Genomic DNA, 16,240 nt, shown 5'->3' on the forward strand with positions numbered 1-16,240 from the left:
CTTCATAAGACTTCCTGCACTTCTCCCTACTTCTGACATCTCCAACCTCAGCCATTTCGAAACACTGTCTCCTCTGGGCTTCCAAGGCACTACTCCTTGTATGCCTTCCATCTGCCTTCACTGCCTCCAATATTGGAGTCTTAATTAAGATGTTGGGCTGCCTGAAGCATTTAGCTCTTTCTTCTATTCTGTCTACATTCTCTGTCACATGGCTTCACAAATGACCCATATGGTGATGGCTGCCAACTTCAGATCTCCAGCCTGGCATCTTTCCTCAGAGTTCCAATTCCAGTGTAAATCATTTAATGCCTTCCCATTACGTTTGGAGCAAAATTCAATTTTTTTTTTTTTAAACACAGCATTTGCACTTTTCTTAGCCATGTCTTATAAGACCCCTACATAAACTACCAGTCCCCTGACCACTTCTGCAACCCCATCACTTGCTGTCTTATCCATTTATTTGGTTCCAGCCTCTCAGAGTGGCCTTCATTCTGCCCCTGAAATATACCAATTACTTCCTGTTTAAGGCTTGTGTTGACTCAGCTTGTGAATCTTATCCCCTCCCTCCCTTCTTCTTTTCACTTAAGTCTTAACTCAGATGGGGCCTTTTCAGAGAGGCCATTTGCAGACTCCATGTGATAAAGCAACTCCCAATAATGTAGTTTCTCCACTACATTATTCTACTTCTAACATGTTTCTTGTCCATCTCGTCCTACTTTAACATAAGCTACACGAGGACAGGCTCTGTGACTGTCTCATCTCTGCTCCATCCTCAGTACCCAAACAGTGCCTGCCACAGACTGGATGCCAGCTGACATGATCTCATTTAACTGATGAAGCAAATGGTACGTAGCCTTTAGGGTTCGTTCAAATGACTGATTTTTCTGCCTACTTCCCCAGGCAAGGTGAGCCTCTGCTTCCTCTCAGGCTTTTATAGTCATAGGTATAGACTTCCACTTGATCCCTGAGCCAGCTCATTGTAGTTGTTCGCCTGATTTGCTCCAGCAAGAGCTTGTATCCTCAGTGCTGAATCCAGTGCCTGATACATATTAAGCACTCAAACAGGTGGGGGTCCTGCTGAGTAAATGACACCAAACTGAACTGCAGTTTGCTTTTCTCTCCTCCCCAGAGAGAATTATTTTTCCCGAAGAAGCAGGTAGACTCCCATACACAGAGTCTGGTTATTAAGAACTCTCACTGTAATGAAACTAGTGACGCTCCCCTTTGTACTAAAACATCAGACACTCATAGAATGCTTTGGGGGCTGGACGATTTCACAAAAACATCAGGAAAATTAGTTTCTGAAGGTGTCAATTTATCACAAAGGAGTTACAGAACATGCTGGCTTATAAAGTGTTAGCACCCATTAAACAGAAAAGTATGCTTACAAGCGTTGCTGTATTAATCAAACATCAGACCAACAGCAACTATTTAACATTAGAAATACTTCTTTCAAAAGTGACACAAAGAACATGAAGATGCATTTACTCACTCTTAAAACAATTATCTATGCTTTGATGATTCTCAAATCTGTACCTCCAGCTTCACTGTCATACACCTGCTTTTGCCACTTGTATCTAAGTTCCCAATGGGAAGTCTCACTTTTTTGGTTCCCTTGCATCTAAAACATAATGTGCCAAACTCAGCTCACCATCTTTTCACCATGTCTGTCTGCTGCACCCAGGAACTGCCACCCTCTCACTTGCCTAAGCTTATAGCTGTAGGCTCTGCCTCCTCCATTTCATACTGTCGGTGCTTCCTTCCAGAAGACAGCTATCTACCTCTTCACTTCTGTTTCTATTGCTCTCCCCTAGATCTGGTCTATAATCTGATAACTTGTAACAATCACATAACCAGTATTCAAGTTTGAAGTCCTTTTCTCATCTAGGACACTGTACATGTGGTGCTAAGATACTCTATCGCTTTGCAGAGCAAAGACCACCAAGATTACCCAATTCTATCCTAGTCTTGCCTCAGCCTACTTTTGCAAATTGGTTTCCTGAACTTCCAAACATGAACCTCGGGCTTGTAATCCTAGCATATGCAAAGTTCATTTGAGTCTTCACTCATAACTTTGTGGAATACAGGATTCTTTTACTCATCTTTTAAGGGGTTACCAAGCTGTTTCTTTCAGTGACTTCCAGTTGAATCCAAACTCCCTCATAAGGCTCACACAGCCTGCTGACATCCAGCTTTGCTCCTCAATCTCTGCTATTCGTGTGTACCCACCATCCCTGCCCCTTTCCCACTCTGTGGTTCCCCTTCTTCTAGGTTCCAGTCAACTGTCTACTCCTCAACAAACCTGCTGTTTTTTATGTCTGGCACACGCTGCTCAGTATCTTCCTGCTCAGCAACTTCCTATCATTTTAAACATGAAGTTCAGTGCTTTCCTCCTCTGGGAAGCTGTCCTTTATCGCCTCCGCGCCCTCCAAATCAAGCAAACCTGCTCTGCGGTCCTTGGATGGAACCTAGCAAACTCTCTGGGAAGGTTTCTGGCTGTGCATTTTTCCCCCTCACCAAATCATGAGCTCTTTGAGGGAAGAAACAATAGTTTAGTCATCTTTGCATCTCTAGACACACAGCAGGCACTCATATACACTTACTGAATGAGTGAGTGAATAATGGGTGAGCAAATACCTACTGAAATCCCGTCTGACTTTCAGGAGCACAGACTGAGTCCATTTGCTTCCACAAGCCCCTCCTCTAGGGCTCCAATTCCATTTTGATCTCTCACTGAATAGATTCCTAGGGCATCCAGCATTCGCTATTATAATCAAGCATATGTTGCCTTTACTCAAGTCTTGCTTCTTCATTCTTGAAAAACTGGTGTCTTATACCTTTCTGGGAATGCTACGGGCATCTACCATGAGAAATAGTTAGTACATTGATGAATGGACTAACGGTGCAAAACAGACCCTCAGATGACAAAAATAAAACCCATGGAAAAAGTAAAGCTGAATTCAGAAGCTGAATCCAGAGGAGAGAGAGGCAACTGAAATTTATGATCTATAAGTTGAATATGAAACTCTAAACACTACAATTGAAGTCATTTTGTCCAACAACTATTATGAGATTTTTAGGTGCTACCATTATGCTAGGCAGTGGCATTATGTCCTAATTTAATACAGTGAGGTGACCAAGATACCACACTTAAATTATAAAAAACCCTGCCAAAGCCCTATTCTACTAAAGATACAAAGATAAGACACAGATGAAGGAGCAACCAACTGTGCTCTTGAGGGTCTTCTTACTGTCCTAAATGTTTTTTTTCCTCAAAAAAATGAAGCTAAGGGCTTCACAGAAACCCTTAGGCCACCATAGAGCAAGGCACTCTTATTACCCTAGGTTTGAGATGATAGGAAAGCCATTTGCTAACGAAAGGTCACTGAGAAGGAGGAGGCATGAATCTGGATCACCGGCATGATGCTGGACCTCCCAGTTTAAATACACATTTTATAAATCCTGCTCCTCTGTGCCTTTCAGGGGAAAAGATAAATGAAGGTAAAAACACATCTAGACTCTGACAATCCTTAGATTTCTCTTAAAGACTGCCTGGGAGTAAACACTCTAAAATGCAGCAGCAACATAAAAAACACTCCTGAAAAGTGTCAGAGACCCAAAGGCCTAATGGACTTGAGGTGTTCAGTCCTCTTGTAGAAACGCATAGGAATTCCATTACCAGCCAGCATGTTCTCTCAAAGACTAAGAACTCTGAGAAGAGCAGCAATGACAGAGAACTGCAAGAATAAAAATAAAGAAGAAAAGGAAAGGGAACTGAGGGAGCCAGCATCCATGGTCCCAGAACCGACAGCCACAGGCAACGAGGAGCTAGGCCTCTAGGGGTGGGTGAGAGAGCAGACAGACACACTGGGAAGTTCGGACGTTGCCTTAAGGACACAGATCATCTCTAGGGAGTATGAGAAAGCAGAAAGGGCCCTACCCAAGATGAACGCTGGAGACGTTAAAGAAAGCCAGTCTTGCTCCCCTTGTCAGCTCCCACATGGCCCTAGGTCTGTGCCTGTCCCTGCAGCCAACGACATGGCCCACAACACCTGATGCACTGATGATGCTCCACTGTATTCCTCTAGTCTGTTTCAGCAGTCAGGGACCTCATTTTTTTTAACAAAATTTTGAGTTCTAAGCCAAGTAAAAATAAAAAGTTCTACTACCGGGACCTCCTCTCGGACACTCAAATTTCACATCATGCCCCCCCACTTTTTTAAAGCACCTATTACAACTCTAGCTGAATAATGATTTGCGTAACTTCTTACATATTTGTCTTCTGTAACACACTGTAACTCCCATAAGTTTAGGGATAATTTTTAGGTCACCACTGTCTACCCAATTTCTTAGCCAGTGATTTTGGGCACTTGATATTTATTTAAAAAACTGAGTCCTTGGTTTTCCAGTTTGTTCTCTGAGGGCCCCAGATATCAGAAGAAAGCCAAACTGCTAAAAATCAATATGCTGAAATAAACAATGTACAGAACAAGCTGTTTGCCCAAGCCAATTTGCCAAAAATCAATGTGCTAAATTTACCAAAACTCTTCTTGTAACTGTTTACAGAGCTAATGCAAGTTCGTATCACATTGGGTGGTTTTAATAGCTTTCAAAGATTTTTAAGGCAACATTACGTGACTATTTTTTTTGTTTTGTTTTAAAAGCATGTTTGTGAAGGTTCACTTGATTGAGAGTTAAGAATCAGACTGATTTAGACCTCTATTGAATAGATTTAATATTAAGATAAATTTGATAAAGTCCTGATCTTTGAGTAATCCCATCCTTATTTCCTTCCTACTGCATTGGACCGTGCTCATGTTTCACTGTTGAATCTGTCTGCCCACTGCTACCAAGTTGACATACCCCATTTATTATATACCCCAGTTACTACATAACAGCAGATGAGATTATCATTTGAGATGGAATGGTTTTAGACATTTTAGATTTCCTTAACTGCTCCTGAATGTCATTTTCTTTTGTTTTTCAAGTTCAACTGTTCTGTACTTTCAACCAGAGTGACTTATCAGCCTTAATTTGATATGTCTAGCAACTCACTTGTTAAATTTTATCATATCATCTGCAAAGAAGTTGTTACAGGCATCTGAGTGTCTTCCAGTCTCCAAAGTTCAAAAGATTGCAAATTTTAGACATTATATCTTTCTTTTACTAATGACACAAAGGGTGTATCAGCTTAAGATCTACATTTCTAACAACAGGTAACCAAACTTTCACCATTTCCTATTGATATGGCTACTCTGGGTCTTTCCACAGCAAATTCATATTTATGATGAATATAAGGGAAACTAGTGTCATCTTAAAATTGTAGTTGTTGACTCTAAGATAAACCTTTCTGGAGATTAAACATACTGATAAGAAAATTAAGCCACATGTGATCCTTAGTTTCTGAGAAATTAAATATCCTTAAAATGCTTGATATAGAAAAGACAAACTCCAAGTTAGAATATCCAAGAAATTTTCAAAACTATTACAACAATTCCATCCAATGTGCTGTTCTGAAAACTTAATAGTTGGTATTTTAGTAAATTTGATGAAGTGACTTAAAGCCCTAGCTAGCAGAGTTATTTTGGTAACTGATTAATTTAAACATCTTTGAAATTAGAAAATTTTTAAGATTAAAAAAATAAACTGGGGAGGGTGGGTGGGGAGGGAGGGAGAAGAGGATTGAGGGGTATTATGTTTAGTACACATGGTGTGGGGGGAATCATGGGGAAAACAGTGTAGCACAGAGAAGGGACATACTGGATCTGTGGCATCGTGCTGTACTGATGGACAGTGACTGGGGGTATGGGTGGGGACCTGATAATATGGGTAAATGTAGTCACCACATTGTTTTTTCATGTGAAACCTTCATAAGAGTATATATCAATAATACCTTAATAAAAAATAAAAATAAGAAATAAATAATCTACTTGTAGAAGCATATAATGAGAGGTGGAAAATCTCCGGTGGGGCATCTTGACAAGGCTTTTGCCACTTTTTCACTCTTGACTCAGTGGACAGAAATGCTGAAAATGAGTCTCTATACAAATATATTATAGCAAAGAGAAGGATCTCTTTTTGAAGAAGAAAAACCACAAAGCTCTTTGCACCCCTAAGTTACGGCCACTAAGAAACTTACCTAGTGCTTTTATTAGAAAAATCTCAACTGTATCAGAGGCAACTGATTACAGAAAGAAAATGGCCACTTAGGATACTTTGCAGGATGACATACCCTATAGAGTCAGTTAAAAATAAAAAGAATTAAAGTAAGAAGATTCTTTTTTCTTCTCCTTTCACATAGCTCAGAAGCAGGTATTTATTTCGACATCATCACACTGGGAGCTGTGTCTGTAGAAAATGAATGCCTGGGGATAGGAAATCAAACTGAATATTGCCTTTGATTAGGTAGTAGGGGGATGCATTTTTCTGTTTGAGACTCAAGCTTGAACCTGAAAAAGATTTTCAGAGATCGACTGCAAAAAATTTTAATAGCAGTGGACAAAGGTCTTTGGTTCTGATGTAATGTTAAATGCTGTGAAGTTGAGTGGTTTTCCTGGCTAGACCCAGGCATTCTGCCCTTCACCTATAAGGAGGAGGCCTCCCTCTACAATTGGTAGTGGGATGATGATTTCACAGCTTTAACAAGGTTGTGAGATTATATTTAATATAATTTCTCACTACCTGCTGCTGATTTCCCTCTTGATGGGTAGCTTTACCAAGAGTATGGATTTTATTAATTTCTTTACTAACAATAGTCAGTAGGATTTAGGGTGTTATTTCCCATTCTTGTCTTGTTGTTGTGTGTTCATGTGAATGCTTCGGTCTACTCCTGAACTTTTCCCATTGCTGTGAGACCAGTGCCAGCTGGCAAAAGAACAGAATCAAAACAGAAATCATAATACAGTCAGTCCTCGACATTCAGTGTGTACTAACAATAGCATAATTTGAATCCCACTCTGGGTTCCCCCTGCTCCTCTGGCTATAGGGTTCTATTTAATGGTGTGAAATTTTGGAACACAAAGAAATCTTTCTGCTAGATGAATCTGTGGCAAAATTCAAAAGCAAAATTTAAACAGTTTGAGCAATAGCTGCCATTATCCCACTTCCAATGGGGTGATTAACCAAAATTCAATACACATGAAATATATTTAACAATACCCAGGACCAAATCACCTTCATCATGAGATTTAGTTTAATTAAAATGGAAAGGGTAAACTGGATTAGTACCAAACCAGATTCATGTAGATTGTTGTGGTGGATTGTAAAAATGGCCACAAAATTTTACAGCTCCTCACATCAACACACAAATTCTATTTCTCTACCTTTTAAATCTGGGCTGGCCTGGTATTCTACCCTGCATGTTTGTATTCCCCACCCCCACCCCAAATTCCTATGTTGAAATCTAACCCCCAATGTGATGTTCTTAGGAGGTGGGGCTTTGGGAGGTCATGGGGTCATGAGGATGGAGACTTCATGAATGGGATTAGTGCCATTATAAGAAGAGATCAGAGAGCTAGTTGGCTCTTTCCTTTATGTGAGAATAAAATGAGAAGTTGGCTGTCTGCAAACTGGAAGAGGGCTCTCACCAGACCCCAACCCTGCTGGTACCCTGATTTTGGAGTCTATAACCAATCTGTGGCACTTTATCACAGCAGCCCAAACTGACCAAGGTATTTGGTGATTTGTGTTGACCAATAAAATACAGTGGAAGTGGTACTGTGCAAGTTCCAATCCTGAGCTTCAAGAGGTTTTGTGGTTTCTGCTCTTGCTACACTTAACATCCTGAGATTATTATGTGACCAAGCTAGCAGGTGAGAGGTCATGTGGAGGAGAACTGAGCACCTCGGATGCCAGCCTGCCAGCTGCCAGACACGTGAGTCCAGCTCTTGCTCAACCAGCCTTCTTGTCAGCTCACCACAATCTCTTGAATAAGCCCTGTAAAGTTCAGCTGAGCCAGCTCAGACAAGCAGAACAACCTAACAGGCTACAACATGGTGAGCTAGATAAAATGATTGTTGTCTTAAGCCACTAAGTTTTGTTACACTCCAATAGGTAACAGATGCAATTGTGTCTTATATTTTATACCTTTGGCTCTCCAGGAGCAGCCCTATCACAGTGAAACTCTAAATATTAAACACCTGCCAATTGGCATGAGCATCAAGGATACAGCATTTCTATGTCATAGGGCCATGGACAAGATGGAACTTTCAGAACATTCCTTAGGCAGCTGACGTTTCCACCTTTAATGTTGCAATTACTATTTGTTTCAACTGAAGACTTATTAGGATCACTGATGCTTTTATAAGTATGTGTAAATGAAACCACTACTTCATTACTTCATCAGGACTCAGCTTTTTCAAGATATCAACTTTATTGAATACAATTTATATGCTATAAAGTTCACCTGTTCATAAAGTGTGCTGTTAAGTGGCTTTTAGTATATTTACAGAGTTGAGCAATACCAAAATCAAGCTTTGAAACATTCTCATCACCCCAAAACGGACAGAGACTTTCACTTCATATTTTCTATTATTGATAGCTGATAAGACACTTCAACATTCCATTTAATTTGTAATAACATATTTCCTGCATTAGCTATGTTAGTCCATGTTGCAACTCATGCCATGCGCCTTGTTCTTATAACAATGCCTTGGCATTTGGAGTCCTGGACTACCACACAGAAATCCTAGGAGGATAATAAATGCTGAGTGCAAATATTACTGGCATAAAAGAGTTTATTTAACAGATTTCAAAGATGAAGTCCTGGTGTATTTAACAATAATTCAGTTTTTTAAAATGCAAAAAAAAAAAAATTAAGCACATTGAGATGGCTATGAAGACACTTCAAATTACTATTAACAAGATGGAGAAGAGTTAAGTTCCAGACACTGGACAGTGGAATCTGGAAATGGGGATGAAGGTGATGGGACAGAGGAACAGAGCTGAGGTATGTTGCAGACTTCTAGAGGTATTAAGGAAAACTTCCACCACTCCCTCAGCCAGTGTGCACACTGCCAAGTTAAAGGTCCTTTCTTCACCAAATGCTTCACAGGTCAGCATCTCAAGATATTTTTATAATGAAAAAAAAAAAAAGGCAGGAAAATAGATTCATTTTATAGAAACTAACTTTATCACTCACCTATGTGGATCCCTCTATTTCCTAAAGGTCAACTGGGTTATATTTTCAAAGCATCTTAAATTATAGGTTAAAACAACTGTACTGGCAGTGACTTCTTTCATTTTCAGTGTCTCAAGCTCGAGGCAAAAGAGATAATCAATCCTAGAGTTTCAAAGATATTAAAGTGCTTCTGAAGATCAATCAGTCATTATTCCACAACAGTGTTGAGAACCTCTGAGTCAAGCACAATGTTAAGCAGTGAGAGGATATATATGGAAATCAACCTCTTGTTTCACCTAAAAGATACCCTCTGGGATTCCTCTGGAAAGTAGGTGTATTTCAAAGTCTAGATCCCTATATTCTACAAGTTCTGGTCATAGATGACATTAACTAAGCCCCCATGATATGGAAAAAACCTAAAGAGAGTGGAATACAACACACATTTGTCGCCCACTTAAAATGGGCTGTGGGAGACATACGGGTGACTGACCTCTACAGCTGATGGAGTAACTTAACAGCGCTACACTCAACCTTTCCCCATGCACTAGGTTCCCTGGAACAGAGGAAGGACAATGGCAAGTGCAGGGTCACTTTTTCCCAGTGTTGCAGGAGTAAGCATCCATTTATTTCAATTACTACTATAATTCCAAAGAAGGTGTGAGGAGATTTCATAGGAAAAGTGTGTGTGTGTGTGTGTGTGTGTGTGTGTGTGTGTGATTAAAATTATATATACACATAAGCATATGCAACTATTGAATTACATATTTAAAGAAAGGGACAATCACAAGAGCTGAATGTGGTAGCTTAATAACATGAGAAAATGTAAAGGAAGGGAAGCTATTACTGGGTAGCAGAACAGTTTTATAATAAGTGGCCAAACTCATCTACTAGAGGAGGGAACGCCTGGCCCAGACTATAAACTCTGAGATCCTGCTGTATGGGCCTTCCCTAGGGAACAGCACGTGACCTAGAGAACAGTGTTCTGAGCAGCACGTTTATAAAATAGTCAGAGACGGGAGGGGACATCATTGTGTAGTGTAACAACTTCAATAAACAAGCACATCATGCTGTAGAATATTTCCGTGGGAAGCCAGAGTAACCACAATCCAGGGATAGAGTGTCTGACAATCAGACTTGAGTCAAGAGCGTATAGCTCAAAGCATAGAGGACAGCCAGAGGTGAACACTTCCCGACAATTCCTTCGGGGGATCAGACACTTATAGGGGATGCACAGCACTGCTGAGTCAGTCACTCACACTTAAGATCATTAGAATCACTGGCGGTGCAACTGTTCTCTGACAGCACTCTAAGCAGCAAGACTGGATAACCAGAAACTAATGTTCGCTTGTAGTTCACCCATACACAAATATTTGCTGGGCACCTGCTGTGTCAAGTGCTAACACAGAGGCTGGCGATTTGCTGGAGAACAGTGTAGACTTGGCCCCAGCCATGAGTTAGTGCATAATCTGTAAAAAGTGGAGAAACTAATAATAAGTGAGTAATTAAAAAAATATTATTTCAGCTGAAACCACTTGCAAGCTGTTAAGAAAGCTCAGGCACTCCCATCTTTGGTGCCAGCAAGAAGTTCAAACCCTGTCTGCCCCAGCTCGGCAGCAGGAAAACCTCACCCCAGGCACAAGCACAATATACCCCCAAGCCGGTCTCCTTTCCCTTCTTTCTCAAGCCATTTTGGGACCAGCTTGGGAGCTCATCCTGCTCTCGCCAGGAAGCACATTATCTGAGTAATGGATTGTTTTACATCTCGTGGTGCGTGTGGGTCATCATGAGTCTTGATATTCAAACTATTGTTTGGACAGAGGGTCCGTCTCATCTCTGAGGATATGGAAACAGGGCAAGTCTCCAGATTACAATTACATTAAGAACAGAAGCAACGTCTCTTGGGGCTGGGCTCAGAAATCGTATATCACTTCTGGATACTACTGATATAGCAAGTCACCAAGTCAAGTCTCCTGATAGGAGGAGCTACAATAATATGTGGTGATTTCTAGCTGAATTCAGTCTGGCACCATCCGATTTACTCCTTTCATTATAGTGTGAGTAAAGATCTCTTGATGAATATCATGACTGGTATTTTGTCCTGATGAAGGAAGGGCTTCTATATTCTGCAAGAGGAGGCAGCTGGGGTCCCAGTGGACCAAGTCCTATTTACCTTATGTCCCTATCATACAGAGCACAGAACCTGCCTGTCCTGGGCACTGAAGAAATTTTTGTAGAAGTGAGCTAAAATCAATTTTAAGTTAAGAAAAATGTAATAGCTAAAACACAAGGGTGAAAGGGAAAAAGAAGTCTTGTCAAAAGAAATTTTGAGAAAAATCTTCCATATATGTTCATACACCATCTCATATATCATTCACATTTTTCAGTCATTTTGAACAGAGCAGTATCAAACTTAGGTCTCTTGTTAGGTGGGTGACAAATCCATTCCAGAAACTTCTGACATTTTAATAATATAATTAGCCACCTGATCTGTAGGAGGTGAGTCATCTCAAGCCTCCTGACAGCTCTGCAAGGTGGGATCAAATGGCTCACCTTTGGAAGTGCAATGCACCCACCCACCATTATAGGCATGCACACTAACTCAAGTGCAGAATTTGGCTTTGACTTCCCCACTGGAAGGCAAATGGGCATATTTGACTATGGACATCACTTCTTTCCTTAGTCCTCAAACTGCCCTTCTGCTTTTGCATCCGTTGAGCAAACTACTGATTATGCCAGGACTGTGCTAGGCATTCAGAATAGTGACACATGCAGGGTTTTTGCCTGGAAGAAGGAAACTTGCTGATCTGTTGCTATATGCAAGGCATTCTGCTGATCTGTCTACAGAATGCTTTCCACAACAGCACTTACACCAACCTGAAGAGGTGGTTGTTAATATCCCTATTTTACAACTGAGGACATTAAACGACCATAGATTATGGGTTTGCTCTAGTTCATTCAGTAAATGTATGCCAGAAAACCCTGGTCAGCGTGAACCTACACCTAGGCCCTTTCTAGCCTATAACAACAGGTTTTGTCCAACTATGTGAACGCTCCACTGGTTTCTATTCTCTGTTCAAACAAGAGACTACTATTGCAGTTATACAAGGGAAACCTCCGTCCATTCTCCCACTGAATCTCTCTCTGGATTTCAGCTCTGCATCACTGCATTTAAGTTTGGACGATGGGTTCATCAAAGCGGACATGGTGAGTGAGTTCCCTACTCCTTGGGGTCAAATCCCAAGTACACGTGCAGTGACTAAGAAAGTTAAAATTCTTGGACCCAAAAGTGCTAACTCACCTGTGCTAGAATCACTGCAGTTGCCAGAGTGCTTGCAACATGCAGAGCTAAGAACTTTGTGGAAGTGAGTAAAACTAAAATACATGAAATTTACAAAAAAAACAGAGGAGACATTATTTTTCTATATTTTTTCAGCAAATGCTTATGAAAGGCTTCTTTTTGCACAAGAAAAGAGCATATCAATCCTGAGATCACATTCTGATGGTAACTGAGAAGGGGCCAATTAAGCAGGTAGCAGCTGGCATGATGGCACATTTCTTCCTCTAAGGGGAAGAAACACAAATGAAGCCAAACACCCTCATGATGTCTACACAGGTCTGCTACAGAATACCAGCTTCTGACAACTGGGAAGCAATCATCTTGGCTAGTCCCTTAAGTTTTCCATTCAATCCCCAAGTTTTGGCCATTTTCCCATGTCTCTTTTAATCTAACTGATATCCCCACCTGTGACTGGGTAGCAATCCCCTTATGCCTGGACCTGCCTCTTCTTAACAGGCCAGCCTGATCCCAGTCTCTTTCTTACCCCAAAGTCTGCTTTTACCAGACAAAAAAATCTTTGTCTACATCTTTCATCATGTCACCATTCTGCTCAAGAACTTTTCATTGCTTTGTACTTCCTCATGTTTCTTATCAAAACTACTACCTTGGTCTCCCCACTCCAATACTCCCCAAATCCACTTCCCTTGGCATTTAGGCTACCCTTGCCATAGTCTTCCAAGCGTGCCATATCTATCCCTCTCTCTGTTTGCACCTGGATCATGCATGTTCTCTTCTTTTACATTACTTCTCTGCTTATCCAAAGCCCATGTCAAGTCTCCTGTCTTCCGTGAAGTCCTCCCTAATAAATCCAGCCCTTAATTCTTACAGGACAAACAAACTGCTTCTCACAATTGGGCAACATAATTTTACTATGTACTGTCCTATAGCTAAGTATTGCTTACTTGCATTATTCTGGTATTCCCAGTGGTTTTAGGGGAACCTTGAGTGGAATTATCATGTTTATCTATTGCAAGTATTCATGTGTGTGCATGCACATGTGTGTCTATAGTTATTATCTATTGCATTAACAAGACATTGTTAACCAGATCTCACGCCAAATATTTGTATATTCTCATAAATGATAATTTACATAGATTTAACATCAACTTAAATATTCCAGAGCATTCAATTACATTCATTGATAAATTAAATTCTTACAAAGTAGTCTAGTTGTCCTTTAAGACCCAAATGACATACAAGAGAAAGTTAAGGATTTTTTTCAGACAACCCCAACAGTTTTCGCCTTCTCAAGAAGCAGTAAAACCCCAAGCCTGGGGTTTCTAGAATAGTTAGGAATTTCCCTTTATGTGTGATTCATTCATTTATTCAATTGAATAGCGCCAGAATGCCTATTAGATGCCAAGTACAGTGTCAGATATTAAGGACATCATTGACATCAAAACTATCTGTGGATAGTTTCTATTAATTCAAAAGGAAAATGCAATTTCATGAGAGAAAATATGTGGTTGCTATTCCAAAGCCTAGTGATAGCTGAATTAGGCTGAGAGACAAACTTGGTTATCCTGATTAAAGAGCTCACTCCAGCTCCATTTGGTTCACATTTCAATCTCTACCATTATGATTGAGGTTGGTTAGAGCCATTTACTTGTCATAGATCTACTCAAATTTTCTCTATTTCTCTCCTTTTTTGTGTGCTGGGGGATTAAGATGTGAATGGCTTGGAGGGTGAAGATTGGAAAAGACAGTACACTGGGCCTCTGAATTTTAGTGTGGGAAGTAAAGTTTCTTTGCTCTATAGTGAATTCTTGGACAACCCAATGGCTTTCCTCCAAAAATGTCCTGCTGGAGATGAGGATTATCTCACAGGGGTCATTACACTTCTAAGATTTAAGCCTCAGAATGAGCGTTAAATTAAAATTCCCTGCACCTAGTAGGCAGAACATTGTGATACTCAAAAGATGTGAAATTGCTAAATGAACTCTGAGCAATGATATTATCACCACTGTATATTTATTGAGTTCAACAAGGTGCTAAGTACTGTACAGACAGATAATATAAACTGCCTATACAAAAAAAGCGACGGCAATAGTCTTATAAGAACTCTTCCACTCAACTGCTTTAGGAATAGACAGTGTAACTAGACTTGTTAGAGAGGCTCCTCTTTTCAAAAGTATCCTTAAAGTTCTCTCTGCTTTTTTTTGATTTGAAAGTGGCCAATTTTCTACAGTTACCATTTATGAATGTGGTTAAGTCTCCCAATCTCAAAATTAGCATAAGAATGCTACAAGCATTAAACTGAAAAACTTCACCCCCTTGAAACTTGGGTTTTCTGGGAAATCTTAAATAAAACAGTTGTAAAATATGACCTATATACCATTGTGTTTTTTATTTAACTGGGGAAATAGGCATTTTCAAAATTAATAATATCGCTCTTTTTAACTAGCCTTCAATTTTCTGGGGGAAAAAAGTGCATACATTTGAATGCCCAAGGAATTCAAACAGTTTAGTCTAAAATTTGGATGCACATACTCAAATTTAAAGCGTGAAGCAAATTTCCTCTATTTAACAAATCGACAGAAAAATAGAGGAAAATTTCAAGTACAATGTACCCAAAGCGTATGTGCAAGAACCAATATGCACATGGATGAGCACAAAGAATAACTTTGCATATACAGAAACTAATTGAATTTCAGAATCCTGACTTTCTTTCTTTAAATGCCAGCCCATCAGGGTTATAAGGAAAAAAAAAATTAAGCACTTTAGAGAAAATGGGTTATAAACTGTCACTGTTGAGTTTAGTGTTCTGACAACTTTGAAAGTAACTAAAATGTAATTTCCCAAGTTGGTAGCTAAAATAATGGAACATCTGGATGCCAATGAAATGTATGACAATCAAGGAGAGAACAGAAGAGCAGTAGGAACAATGCTTTTCCTTTGTTTATGATTCTTTGCGGTTTTGAACTCTTGCTCCAAACCTTGATTACGGCAGTCAAGGGCAGCTCCCTTCTCAAAGATTCATCTATAGTTCCTGATCATGTGGGTCCATCTCTGCTCCCACTTATCCCTTTCAGCAGCTACACTTCCCACTGGCTTTCCTTCTTCATCTGTGGTCAGATCCTATGCCTGAACACCCGTGTGAAGCGGTAAGCCACGAGCAGGGTCATACGTAAACTGGTCAGAGTGCTGACTGCAACCTCGGATGCTGCGTCTGGCCTTTGGAAAGGCAGACATCTCCAGATAATACCTTAGTAACTGACTGTACTTTTTTTTAACTTTAGTAAGAGACCACCGAGTTCAGCCCCTTCTGTCCTTCCGGGGATAAGTGACCTTCCCGTGGATGATCTAATGAAGTTTAACTGTAGAGACGACTGATCCAGATACATTTGTCTTACCAACTGGCAACCTCTTAGCTAATGCTTCCTTCTATGGTTTCTGGACTGGCCTTGCCATTTGTCAGACATCTAAATTTACATGTTATGTCTTTGGAAAGATTTAGGCACAAGGTCTTAGATAGCTAACACTTCTCCTGGATAAGAACTAATTGTAACTGAGTTGATATTCATTTTCTCCTTCCTCTGTCTGACCACAATAAAAAGGAGGAGGAAAGAACATTTTTTTTTCAATTCAATTCACTTAGAGTCTCATAAATACAACCTCAGTGCCAGGGGGAAAGCAAAAATAGTCATTAAGGACTTTGTGATCTCTACTCTCACAACATAATCATGAATTATATAATTCTTTACATTTTTACCCTCAGAAAGGGATATTTCAGAGAAGTTTATTATCTTTTCTGCCTTTCCTTACTAAAAATCACATCTCAAGGT

General features: G+C 40.0%; 1 protein-coding gene across 3 annotated transcripts in view; it reads right to left on the minus strand.

The window, feature by feature from the left end:
- FAT3 (FAT atypical cadherin 3) overlaps positions 1-16,240 on the minus strand; it is a 621,620-nt gene that overhangs the window by 154,690 nt on the left and 450,690 nt on the right. Inside the window, exon 5 of one of the 3 annotated variants that reach the window (XM_073215900.1) lies at positions 8,759-9,060. The exons of the other annotated variants lie outside the window; for them this stretch is intronic. Within the exon in view, the coding sequence (XP_073072001.1) occupies positions 8,875-9,060 (186 nt within the window). The 3' untranslated portion in view covers positions 8,759-8,874. Of the gene's footprint in view, positions 1-8,758; positions 9,061-16,240 lie in introns of those variants that run through there. 3 annotated transcript variants of the gene reach the window in all.

The sequence above is a fragment of the Manis javanica genome, chromosome 11 (genome assembly GCF_040802235.1).
Source record: "Manis javanica isolate MJ-LG chromosome 11, MJ_LKY, whole genome shotgun sequence".
Lineage (NCBI taxonomy): Eukaryota > Metazoa > Chordata > Mammalia > Pholidota > Manidae > Manis > Manis javanica.